At 40.9% G+C, this 13,525-nt stretch overlaps 1 protein-coding gene across 1 annotated transcript in view; it reads right to left on the reverse strand.

Moving 5' to 3' along the window:
- MYO5B (myosin VB) overlaps window positions 1-13,525 on the reverse strand; it is a 244,499-nt gene that overhangs the window by 24,464 nt on the left and 206,510 nt on the right. The window contains exons 28-30 of the mRNA XM_077817114.1: window positions 10,160-10,399; window positions 9,015-9,115; window positions 684-761 (exon numbers count right to left, since the gene is read on the reverse strand). Coding sequence (XP_077673240.1) covers window positions 684-761; window positions 9,015-9,115; window positions 10,160-10,399 — 419 coding nt within the window. The remainder of the gene's footprint in view (window positions 1-683; window positions 762-9,014; window positions 9,116-10,159; window positions 10,400-13,525) is intronic.

Consider the following 13,525-nt stretch of genomic DNA (forward strand, 5'->3'; position numbering starts at 1 on the left):
GAGTGGAAAAGGAGTAATTCAGGTGAATTTGAGCATGCAAAGAGGACAAAGAAAACAGTACATTTAAAAGGGACTCAGCATCCTTTCTTACACGTTCATGAACAGATAAGAGAACAGAAGACTTTAATACACTTTACAAAAGGAGAAGTTCAGTCAGAGCTAAAGGGACTATAATTAGACACTTGGGGCGAAACCCTGACTCCACTTAACTCAGTGGGAGTTATGCCATTGACTTCAATGGATCCAGGAGTTGGTTCATGAAATACAGTTGTTCCTCCACACCACATATAAATATCTCTAAAACACATAAGGCTGAATCCAAAAGGGTGCAGCACCCACAAACAGGGTAAGGTTTCCCAGCACCTCTGGGGACCATAGATACAGTTTCGGTGTGGTACATAATGATACGTTCGTGCAGCAATGTTGCAGAACTACATCCCAACCCAAACTTTAGTTGGTTGCTGCATTCCTAGAGATGGGCGTGAGTGCCAAGGTTTGGCTCAGGACCACAATTTCCCAAAACCTTAGAAAGGTTCCATCTCCCCCTCAAAGTTATGGTGGCTCAGCTTGGGTTAGCCCCATCTCCAATTCCTATTGTAAAGGACAGTGAGGCAGAGAGAGTACATGTGAGCGTATGAACGAGGCGGGGGAAAGGAAAGAGGAAGAAGAAAAAAGCATTTGACCTGGCAACTTGCTTTAGGCCCTGATAGGCCAAGCCGAGCTCTCCATCTTCATTGAGATAGCCCCAGTCCTCAGTCTTGCTAGAAATGAAGGACAGAGAAAAGGAAAACAAGAGGACAGGAAAGAAAGGCAAAATGTCAGTTGCAACAGAAGGGGGGAAAGTAAGGAGTCCCCATTACACTCAGGCAAACTTTTTAAAAAAAGAACAAAACGTCATTATACTCTCTTCCCTTTGGCATCACTACTAAACTGTGCATAAAGAGCCCCTCTCTAGTCTGTCGTCAGAATCCTCTTCCTACCCCTGTAATTTCACAGTCAGACAGTTGTGCCCCCTTCCCTGGTAATACAAGAGTTGCCGTCAGACTCTGCACTCCTCCACCCCTGTCACGAGTGGAGCCACTGTTGCCAGCTAACATGATTTTATTACATCTTGTCTGATATTTGCCATTTTACTTCCAGCCCCAGCTTCTGGAGAATCTTAGCTTTCATGTTCATAAGTGGTTAGCCTATCTGGAGACAAGCTGGGAAGTCTGAGCCAAATGAACTCAAAAGGCTCAAAATCCAGAAGGCAAATTAAAAGAAGCCAACATTTACTATCTATTAAAATCTCATGATTTTGGGGGTGGACATAACTCGTCATTTTTAAAATTTGGGGTAGGCACGACTGGCCTCTCAAAGGTAAGCAAGCAATATCATCCCTTTTCATGCAGAAAAGTCAAGTGACTTGCCCAAGATCACAGACTGAGTCAGAGGGAGAACCAGGAGTAAAACTAAGGTTTTCTGACTCCGAAACCTGCGCTCAAGCCACTGAACAGTGTTGCCTGCCGTGGTAGCAAACTGTGATGTTGCCAGCACTGGCTTGTGACAGTCAGTGTACAACTCGGACAGGGGTAATCTATTGTCACACAAGAATCATAGTAATTGAGAAGAAGAGTGTGGTAGTTTGCCAAATCCTATATACTTCTAATTTGGATGAGTGGGGCTGTCGCTCTCCATGGCAAAGATTTTATGGATTCCTTTTCCGGGTGGGCATGGATATTATCGACCTGGAGGCAAAGGGGGAGGATAAACAGCGGAATTAAAGAGTTAGGGAAGACTGAAGGAGGACAGAGAGAAAGAGCACAAATACTGCTGTCCAGCTGAGCCACTGCATGCTGCTCCTTCAGTCAGTGGCTGTGCCCCATACATGGGAGCCTCAAGGGGCAATACTAGGCCCAGCAGTCCTGACTGAGGATGCAGGTAAGGAAGGTCATTTGTGTTCATAGCAAAAGTCTTGGGAAGAAAAGGGAAAAAACAATGGAAGGTAAAAACAATTCAAAGAAAGTAATCAGTTGTGGTCTATTGCTAGCCCTTATTATAGCTTGGATTTTAGTTAGGCTTTTGACAGTGTTTCACGTGACATGCTCATAAGTGAAGTGTGGCTTTGGTGAATTTACTCAAGGACTGGAGAAGGGCAAGCATAGTACCTATCTTTAAAAAGAGGAACAAAGAGGTCCCAGGGAATTACAGCCTAACTGATACCTGGAAAGATACTGGAACAAATTATTAAAGAATCAGTTCATAAGCACATAGAGGATTATAAGGAATTTTCTTCTTTGAGAGGATTGCTGGCCTAGTGGATAGTGGGGAAGCAGTAGACCAGATATATCTTGATTTTAATATGCCTTGACACAGTTCCACATGACACTCTAATAAGCAAACAGGGAAATATGGTCTAGATGAAATTACTATAAGGTGGGTCCACAACTGGGTGAAAAGCTATATTCAGTAGTTATCAATCGTTTGAAAGGCATATCTAGTGAGGTCGCACAAGGGTCAGTCATGGGTCTGATACTAGTTAATATTTTCCTTAAAATCTTGGATAATGGAGTGGAGACTATGATTATACAATTTGCAGATGACACCAAGATGGGAGGGGTTGCGAGCATTTTGGAGGACAGGATTAGAATGAAAAAGGACCTTGACAAATGAGAGAATTGGTCTGAATTGCACAAGATGATATTCAGTGAAGACAAGTGCAAAGTACTTCTCTCAGGAAGGAAATATCAAATGCTCAACTACGTTTGTACTGCTGAAAAGGATCCAGGGGTTCCAGTGGATCATAAATTGAATACAAGTCAACAATGTGATGCAGTTGTGAAAAAGGCTAATAACGTCCTAGGGTGTATTAACAGTAGTGTCATATGTAAAATGTGAGAGGTAACTGCCCCACTCAGAGCCTCAGCTGGAGTACTGTATCCAGTTTTGGGCACCACACAGTTTAGAAAAGATGTGGATAAACGAGAGAGAGTCCAAAAGAGCCACAAAAATGAATAAAGGGTTTAGAAACCTGACCTATTAGGAAAAGTTAAAAAAACACTGGGGATGTATAGTCTTGAAAAAAGAAGACTGAGAAAGAACCTGCTAAACAGTTTTTAAATATGTTGAGGGTTATCACAAAGAGGATGGTGATCAATTGTTGTCTAAGTCCACTGAAGGTAGAACAAGAAGTAATGGGCTTATCTGCAGCAAGGGAGAGTCAGGATAGGTATTAGGAAAAACTTTCTATCTATAAAGGGCAGTTAAGATCTGGAACAGGCTTCCAAGGGAGGTTGTGCAATCCCCATCATTGAAGCTTTTAAAGAAGAGGTTGGACAAACACCTGTCAAGGATGGTCTAGGTTTCTTTGGTCCCGCCTCAGTGTAGAGGGGTGAACTTGATGACTTCTCAAGCTCCCTTGCAGGCCTACATTTCTATGATTCACTAGTGTGGCATGGGGGGTATGCATTCATACATACACACTCACTGTCTTCTGGTACAGGCATATTAGTTACAGTTTTCTTAGGCCCTGTGGTCTTGATTTCTCCTCTCACTCAGGCCTGTTTTACAGTGGTGTAACTATTAACTTCAGTGGAGTTAATTTTGATGTACACCACTATAAGATTTTGATCCTTTTCCCATTGGAGTCTGGCCAATTAATTCAATGGAGGGGTTAGGCCTTTTGTGGGGGTAAGAATCAGGTTTGTATTTCAGCTGGTTTATGCTGGAAAACTCCACCAATAGAAAATGCACAAGACACTGGTTGTTAACTTTTCTCTGTACTGGAAAAGCATTCTGGCTCAGCTGCATTTTAGTTACTTTACTAATATTGGTCTAAACCCCATTTCAATGCAAGAGGCTCAGTTGACAGGGGAACAACAATCTTGATGGAGCAGAGCATTCAAAAAAATCTAGCCTCTTGGAGCACTGTCTTCTTTGGTGCAGCTCCAGACAGAATCGAAGAAACTTACTACTGCTGTAATCTCTTATGCTTTTGAGCCATATCCTCAGCAGGAGTAAATCAGCATAGCTGCACTGAGATGACTGGAACTCTGCTGACTTACTTTAAGCAGGTGACCTGGTCCTCTGAATTTGAGAGCCTAGTCAGTTTCACTTTACTCCTCTTCCCCCTACTGGCAGTGAAGCTGAAGGGGATCTCAAAATCTAAAAGCAGTATTTTCCACAACTTGAAATCTTTAATCTAGCCAGTTTCATTTTGCTATCAGCCAGACACTAGACAAAACTGGAGAGAGAGGACACCAAGAAAGGGAAGAGAAACCAAAAAAGCAAGGGGAACAACAATCATAATGAGAGAACACAATGGAGATCAAGGGGTAGGCGAGCAGACAAAGTGGAGAGGAAATGGCTTTGAGAACACAGAAAGCACATAGGAAAAAGGGTCCACTACCAAAAAATGAAAGGAATTTTCCTGCACTGAAATTTTTATTGGAACCTCTCAAATATCAATCTTGATCTTTTTTTTTAAAAGCACAGCGCAGATATGACCCGGCTCTTAGGTTTGTTGTACATCCACACCAATTCCTCTAAGGGCAAAGCAACATGAATGGTTTCAGATACATCATTCCCACTGGCTCTAGTGGGCGAAGCACCGGGACTAGATTCTACTCCAAGTACTTGACCTGGGTTGTAGTTGCAGCTTTTGCCACTAGTTCAGTGTGTGACCTTGGATGGTCCAACCCTCTTTGCCTCAATGCCTCCATCTCGAAATCGGGAGAACATAATTACCCATCCCTGCATACCTCTGAGATCTTCAGACGAAAAGTGCAATATAAAAGGAAAAGGTCTAGTCTCCACTAGAAAAGGTTTGCCCAGATAGCTATGCCAGTAAACTCTCCTAGTGGAAATACAGTTCATACTGGCAAAAGCGTTCTTTTACTTAAACTAGTTTCCCGAACAGACTTCACCATACTGGCAAAAGACTGTTTTGCAGCATAACTGCCTACACTAGCGCTTTTGTCGACATACCTATGTCATTTACAGAAGCAATTTTTCACTCTCCTGATTCCGCTATGCTGCCAAATCCTGTAAGTATAGACCAGATCTCAATTCTTTCCCATTGTCCAGTACATTGGAAATTACTAGTTTTCTACATGAGATTTCCCCCCTTCTTTAAGTGAAGAAAGCAAGAAGTGGCATTGTGATTAACCAAGCCTGAGCAGGTAAGGGCCCGATGGTTCTTTTATGGTGTTTTACATTCTCCCACTCTTACTTCAAAAGGTGTGTCTTTTCAAATCTACTGAGAGAGAATCAAAGACACTGAAGCCAGGAAAGGATTATTTAGTCTTTTCCTCTCTCCCTCTGCTTATACAGGATTGCTCTGTACAATATATTCTTCACTTCTTTGTCCAGTCCAATTTTAAAATGACTCAGTTACTCGCACTTCCACCGCTTCCTTTGGGAGACCATCCTACGGTGTGATAGATCTCGCTATTAGGAACACTCTCCTGATAGCCTCATTTTCCTTTGCTCAGTCTCATCCCTTCTATGCTTACTTATACCACTCAGAACAATTTATCTCCCATCTTTGTATTTACATCCTACCAATTCCTCTGCTGTATCAGAACAGCCCCCCTTAGTCACTAAGGAAAGCTTTACATGCCAAGTTCTTTCAATCTTTCCTCAAAACCATCCCTCAAGCCCCTGAATCTTTTGTTGTTACTTTTCTCTGCATTCCCTCTAATTAGATAAAAAGGTGCCCAGAAAAATCTTGTCTTACCAGTGTTGTAGAAGTTGCACATTAGCAGTCAAATCAGTTTTAATGACAAAATGAAAGGAGCTCATTTAACTTTAATGTCTGGACATTTTACAAATGAATAAAATGAGATTTGTAATCTGGCCAAGAAACATTTGTTATAACTTGATTTATGTCACTTCAGTTCCAAAGTGAGTTTGAAGGTCTTTAAAAAAGGAAAATAAAATTCACTTGACAGTTTGACTTTCAAAGAAAAGTGAGCCACTAAAGAGATACATTCTGTGCTATATAAAATGCTGTAGCAGGATCCACTCAGCTGTAAGGAAAAGACTTATTTTTTAACTGAAAGTGATTTCCTTTGTGTAGGTAACTCTCAAAAGGGGTGGGAGGGATGGGAGTCAGATGTGCCACTCCCAAATGGAAACCACACACTTATAGTATGGGTCTACTCTGCAAAGTGACACTGGAGAAATGGCATCATGGAGCCCCATGGTTATCCTCTCTCAATGATTTCCAGATCAATTTTGCTCAGTTTACAAGAAAAATTATTTTTTTGACAGCTCTCGATATTCAGCATTTGATATGTCAGGCAAGCACCTGAATTGCACATCAGTCATCTAATACGTCTGAGCTGAGTCAGGTTTCTTGTTGATGAAGCAAGCATAGATCAGTAAATAACCCAGCTTGACTTTCAGCACCAGCTTGAGTTTGGAAAGCTGGCTGAAAAAAATCCAAGCCTTTTTTAAACAACAACAACAACAACTTGTAAATTGAATAATTTGAGCTGTAGGCATTGAGAGAACATGTAGACCCAAGATGTCGTTTCCACAGATTCACTCTTCAAAGGAGTTAAATCTCTGTGCACATAGAAAATGTGCACCTAAAATTGGTGGGAGCCTTAAAAGCTATTTATTTCCTTTTAGCCAAGTTGATAAGCCTTAACACAATTCCGTGAGTCTATCATCCCACCTGCCACCCCAGGTTACGAGGTATTTGTTGTTGTTGCAGAAGCAGTGTAGAAGGGTATCAGTACGAGAAAGTGAATGTCTACATATGCGTATTACCATGAATGCTCTTCCATCTCACAGCTAATTCAAAGCAATGCTAATGTCTAAGCTCTGGAAACGAAGCACAGGTTAGATACACCGGCCAGTGGTCAGAATTGTTTTCTATGTGCTCTGCTTTCAAGCCGTACATAAAGTCAACCCATGGAAGAATATCTGGAGTTCTTCAGGCCTACGGCAAATGTTTTCTGAACTTTGGTTCTTAAAGTTAGTTTTCTCAATCCATATTTAGGTGCCTAGATAAAAGTGGCCTTTATTCTAAGCTCTATCATCAGCCCTGTGAGCTGAGGTCCTCAGCACTGCTAAGCATCGACTGCCTTTATTTAGGTACTTACATATGCATTTAGAACCTTAACTGTGGGCATCTATCAATTTGAAAATTTTGGTCTATATTGTCTTACTGTGGTTTCTTCCAGAGGTGGAACAGCTAGCTGAGTTATACAGGGAAAGTTTATTTGATTGTCTTGAGTCAATTTGTTGTTTTAAATACTGATTTGTTACCATGCTTGTGGTCAGAGGCTCAGCACTGGGATGTGCATTTAAACATTGACAAATAAATAAATGATTGTCTTCACTGTTTATTAATTATCGTTATTTGCATACTACTAACAGGAGTACTCTGACTGGATGGTGATTTTTCCCAGTTGATGTTCTTGCAAGACAAAAATCCTTCCCTCCTCCTGTTTTTATTTTTTAACCATATTAAAATGTGGTCAATTATGAAATCAACTCAAAGGGGTGCTATTATCTTAAGAGAAAACCACTTTGGGAATGATAGGCAATAAGCATTTATTCTGGATTCATCAGTATGGTATTGACTCAAAACCACTAAGGGTTCCCTCACCCAGAAGTTCAGATAGACTGATTCATTAAAAAGTCAATAGGACCACTCTTCTTTAATTAAGCGGATTAATTAGTTAATGTTTACACCACCCTCATTTGTCAAAGTGCAATGTAAGCACTGCCATCTTCTCTGAATAAAATCTGAAAGGAATTTTGAAACATCAAACTCACAAACTTCACTTAGTTCAGCTCCAACTAGGGCCATTTTCAGTGGTGCTGATGAAAGGTGCCAGACCTGCTCTACTGAACAGAGAAGTTCTCTTCTTGCCCAGGTGGTGTATTTAGACAGTATTGTTGTCATTTGTTTTCTGTGTACTGCACCTTTAAATGGAGAGAAATTCCTCTCCCAGATTTTATGAATTCCTTTTCCTGGTGGAAAAGGAAAGAGCTTTCATGTGCCAGAGTTTACAAACTGGCTAGGTATGCTATTTTATTAGAAACCATTAGTCAAACTCTGCAACAGTTAGGTCTCATGAATATCCTGGGTAAATGAAAATTTGCAATGGGAAAAAAACACTCAATTCCTGCCAGACAACCAGGTAGAGACAAGCAAATATTCAATTTCCTTGCAGTAAAATAAACATTTAATTCACTTATTAACTTGTCTCTTTACAAGATATTATCTATAGATCTTATGTACTCCTGAAGAGTTGCACAAAGTGAATTTCTCAACAACAGTATAAACTCTATTATTATTGTTATTATTATGAAGGAAGACAAATTCAGAGTATGAACCATCACTTTAGGAAATCTGTAATCAAAGAGGATTCTTGGCTCAGAGTTTAGATACAGAAATAGCAGATAATGTGGGTGATGCCTGAGACTACATAGATGTGTACATTAGCTCATTTCACTGGAACAGACTTTTTGCCTCTAGGGAAATGGGATAGGCATTCTCCTAACAACTGACTTCCCAGCATGACATTAAGAGTTTTCTGAAACGACTAACTCATAATTCTTCTCTAAAATATAAGCCGTATTCTACTCTTGCTACTATATCAGGGCTGGATTTAAAGATTTTTATATTTAAAATCTCTCAGTCCTTCAGCTCCATGGGTTTCCATACTGCAGGAGTGTACTGCTCAGTTCTGGACTCTGTACTGCACTGCCCAGCTTCTGCCATAAGGAAGCCCGTGTAGTGGAGGGTAACTCGGCTTTAGTGGGCATTTATTTTTCTCTCTGCAACCTTTGGTTGTTCCACCTGCCCAGTACTTCCCCTCCTTCAGCAAGGGGCAGACCCAATCCTCTGAGCTTACTCCCTACTCCCAACTTCACAGCTCTTTCTCTCTGTAACAGGCCCAGACCAGACACTGAAAGCCAACAGTGCCCCACCATCAGAACTTACTTCAGATCTGAATCCATGCTTTGTGGCCTAGGCCCACCTTTGCTGTAAAGATCAATGGAGACACACTTACCGATTTGTCTGACAGACCCCATGGTAGGCCTCAATTGCATCCTCTGCATCGACATGCTTGTCACTGTTTGGCCAGCTGGTATATGTGTTGATGTTCGAGTCCTAAATTTCACACGCAGAACAACATCATCATCATCTTCATGAAATCCCTTGGGTCTCATTCAAGTCTTTCAAACTCTGGATGCTAAGAGCACGTTTAATGGCCTTTCCTGGAGGACCTATCCTATTCTGGCCTATTGTCTTATGTGGACAAGGGAGGGGGTATGTGCCTGTGGGGGTCAGGCAGATGAGAGTGGGCCTCAATAACGATGACAGATCGAGGGGGCACACTGTCGGTTTGTGGAGGAGATAGTTTGGGATCATGGTCTGAAGCATGGAAGGTGCTAAAACCTTGAGAAAATGAAGTGGAAATTTAAATCTCCAAATGCTGGAGAGGGGGGATTTTTATACATAACAGACTCGCTTTAAACAGCAGCAGGAAAAAAACCCTCACAAATTCCAGGGGCCAAGTTTGGCTCTCGATTACCCAGGTGTAAATGGCGTTACTTTTTCTTTACACCCATGTGCATGAAAGCAGAACCTGGCCTAAAACCTGTTTTCCTGTCATCTTCCCCTTCCAGATGATATACCTTGTGATCTTGTGTAACAGGGTCCTCTGCCTGTCTCTCTTCCTGGGGCCCGCTGACTGCCCCAATAAAGCTCTGAGAGGCTTCCTGTTATGCAGCACCCGTGCCTTTATTTACACACACAGTTCTCCCACCACCCATGTTGAGCTATTTACCAGGGTTAGTTCCCTCTTTGGCTAGCAGTCAGCCAGGAGCCTGATCTTTCCCTCTGGCTGCCCCCTTTATACTGGCTCCCAGCCCTTATAGCTGCTAGCTTGTCAGGCCCATAGGTGAAGCCACTCCCCAGGCCAGGCATCAGGCCTGTTCCACCAGCCCCAATCTATTTCTCTTGATTGGAGCTGGCTGATCAGGAGCTAATTAAGTGCTTTTGTATCAGCACCCTGCTACACAGAGGAAGTTTCAGATAATCATCCACTGTTGCCTACAATTTACCAAAGCAAAAGCATCATTTTTCATGAAATCAGGACAGGTAATGAATAGTCAGTGATAGGAGCGGAACAAGATTTTCCCTTTCAATTACCATATTTTTGCCAGTCTCTTTTTGCTGGGCTTCCTTTATAATCTGTGCCCTTAGGATAAGCACCTCCTCTTTCCTCACTTCCAGTTCCTCATTGGCTGATTTAAGCTGGTTTAATAAGAGGGTATAACTGTCCTGGATATCACTGGATGAGTTGTTTTGGGTCACCCGGTCTACAATAGTCTTCCTCAGCTCATTCAGTTCATTTTTCAGTTTCTTGTTCTCTGATTCCAATTCTTGCCTCTGTAAAATACCAAACCATTGTCTAGTTCATCCAAAGTGTCCAGCACGTTTGTACAACTGCCTCATTTATTTGTTATGCCTTTAACGTAACTCAATTACCGATGAGCACGACTAAAAAAATAACAACTAGTGCTGATATCAGGGTTGCTACCAGTCCAGCCATGTGCCTTTCAGAACTATTATTCTGCCTCCCTTACTTCAAGTTGTACCAGGCTGTAATCTGAGAACCTTTGTGATTTACCAGTAACCACTACAGTGTAATTGACATCCATGAGAGCCAGTTAGAACGCTCCCATTTTGCTTGCATTTTATTTGCTTTCATAACCTTTGACAACTAGAATCACTAACAATATTTTTGTTGAAGAAACTTTTATAAAATATTACAATCAATTCAACTGCATTAACACATTTGAACCTCTAAGTTCAACACAGTGGAAAATACAATACTATTTTATTACATCAGCTATCTGGTCACATATATATCATCTATAACTAAAATCAGAACGAAGGAAGAGCAGATCCCACAAAGTGTCATTTTCAACCTGCACGAACATGAAGAAGTTCCTCTAGGAGAAATCTGAACCCAACATTCAGATATTTCTCCCTTCCCTTCTCTTTTCAATTAAGAAATCAGCACCGGAATGCTGCTGGTCAAAGTGCCAAGGATAAATTTGAATATTTTGAAAAGCCAGCCTCCAGGGACACATTTACTACCCAAAGTCAAGAGTTACAGTTTGGGGTAGTCCTTCATTAAATTCTGTCTCTCTTTTAAAAATTAACTGCAACCTCCCTGACCCACCTCCCCCCAACAATTCCGCCCCCTGACCTCCACCACCAAACCAACCAAAAACCCTCCCAAGAGTTCAATGTGTTTGCTATGGGCAGTTGTAAGATTCCACCTAAGGCAGAGACGCACACTGTTCACACTGCTGCTTCACCATTTTAAATCTCCAGTGGGGTGAGTTACAGCTGTTTGAAAGCACAGTAGGATTTATTAATCTAATTTGTAGGAGTTGCCTCCACTGTGCTGTTTGCGGTTAGAGCATTTTCCTTCTCTGACTGCTCCTCAGTCCACAGCATTTGACGGACATGGTCAGGAATTCACAGGTTTTACGCCAGCTGTTTCTCTTGAATAATGATCCGTGTGCCTTTGTTGTACCTATTTTTGCTGAGATGGTTGCAACATTTATTATTTTATTTTTGCTAGGCAGGAAGGGGATGCGGGGCAGGGGATTAAAGTTCGACAGCTAAAGCAACCTCCACCCTGCATATGAGAATTCAGCAGTAACAACTGCTGGCAGGTAGCAAATAAACTGTAGTTTAACCCATGTACTGATATCTAGAAAGCACCTGAAACATCTGTTTGCAAAGTTAAGAACCCCCTGAATTAGAAATCCACCAGGGGCAGCACTGTCCATTGGTTACAGCAGCAGACTTGTGAGTCAGGACTAAGGCTGTCAAGTGATTAAAAAAATTAATCGTGATTAATTGCACTGTTAAACAAGACTAGAATACCATTTATTTAAATATTTTTGGATGTCTTCTACATTTTCAAATATATTGATTTCAATTAGAACACTGAATATAAAGTGTACAGTGCTCACTTTATTTTTGATTAAGGATATTTGCACTGTAACAAAAATATTTTTCAATTCACTTAATACAAGTACTGTAGTGCAATCTCTATCATGGAAGTTGAACTTACAAATGTAGAATTATGTACAAAAAAACTACATTCAAAAATAAAACAGTGTAAAACTTTAGAGCCTACAAGTCTAATCAGTCCTACTTCTTCTTCAGCCAATCGCTCAAATAAACAAGTTTGTTCACATTTGCAGGAGATAATGCTGCCCAGTTCTTGTTTACAATGTCACCTGAAAGTGAGAATAGGCGTTCGCATGGCACTGCTGTAGCTAACATCGCAAGATATTTACATGCCAGATGTGCTAAAGATTCATATGTCCCTTCATGATTCAACCACTATTCCAGAGGACATGTGCCCATGCTGATGACGGGTTCTGCTCGATAATGATCCAAAGCAGTGCAGACCAACGCAGATCACTTTCATCATCTGAGTCAGATTCTAACAGCAGAAGACTAATTTTCTTCTTTGGTAGTCTGGGTTCTGTAGTTTCCGCATCAGAGTGTTGTGCTTTTAAGACTTCTGAAAGCATGCTCCACACCTTGTCCCAATCAGATTTTGGAAGGCACTTCAGATTTTTAAACCTTGGGTCAAGTGCTGTTGCTATCTTTAGAAATCTCACATTGGTACCTTCTTTGCGTTTTGTCAAAACTGCAGTGAAAGTGTTCTTAAAACGAACATGTACTGAGTCACCATCCAAAATGGCTATAAGATGAAATACATGGCAGAATGCGGGTAGAACAGAGCAGGAGACATACAATTCTCCCCCAAGGAGTTCAGTCACAAATTTAATTAACGCATTATTTTTTTAACAAGCGTCCTCAGCATGGAAGCATGTCCTCTGAAATGGTGGCCGAAGCATGAAGGGGCATACGAATGTTTAGCATATCTGGCACATAGTACAGTTATGTAACAAACAAAAAATCTACATCTGTAAGTTGCACTTTCACGATAAAGAGATTACACTACAGTACTTGTATGAGGTGAATTGAAAAATACTATTCTTTTATCATTTTTACAGTCCAAATATTTGTAATACAAATAATATAAAGTGAGCACTGTACACTTTGTATTCTGTTTTGTAATAGAATCAATATATTTGAAAATGTAAAAAAACATCCAAAAATATGTAATAAATTTCAATTGGTATTCTATTGTTTAACAGTGCAATTAAAACTGCAATTAATCGTGATTTTTTTGAGTTAATTGTGTGAGTTAATTGTGATTAAATCGACAGCCCTAGTCAGGACTCTTGGGTTCTAATCTCTACTTTGAGCTTCACTCGGTGAATGCGGGCAAGTATCCTAACTTCTGTGCCTCAGTTTCCTCAGCTGTAAAATTATGTGCATCACCTAGTGACACCTGAAACCCTAGTCATAACTGGTTTCCTATCATGCTAGGTACAAATACATAGTAGGAGATAATTCCTTCCCCAGAGAGCTCACAATCAAGTTTAAGACAAGATGGAACAACTGAATGTACCT

Source organism: Eretmochelys imbricata, chromosome 5 (assembly GCF_965152235.1).
Source record: "Eretmochelys imbricata isolate rEreImb1 chromosome 5, rEreImb1.hap1, whole genome shotgun sequence".
NCBI lineage: Eukaryota > Metazoa > Chordata > Testudines > Cheloniidae > Eretmochelys > Eretmochelys imbricata.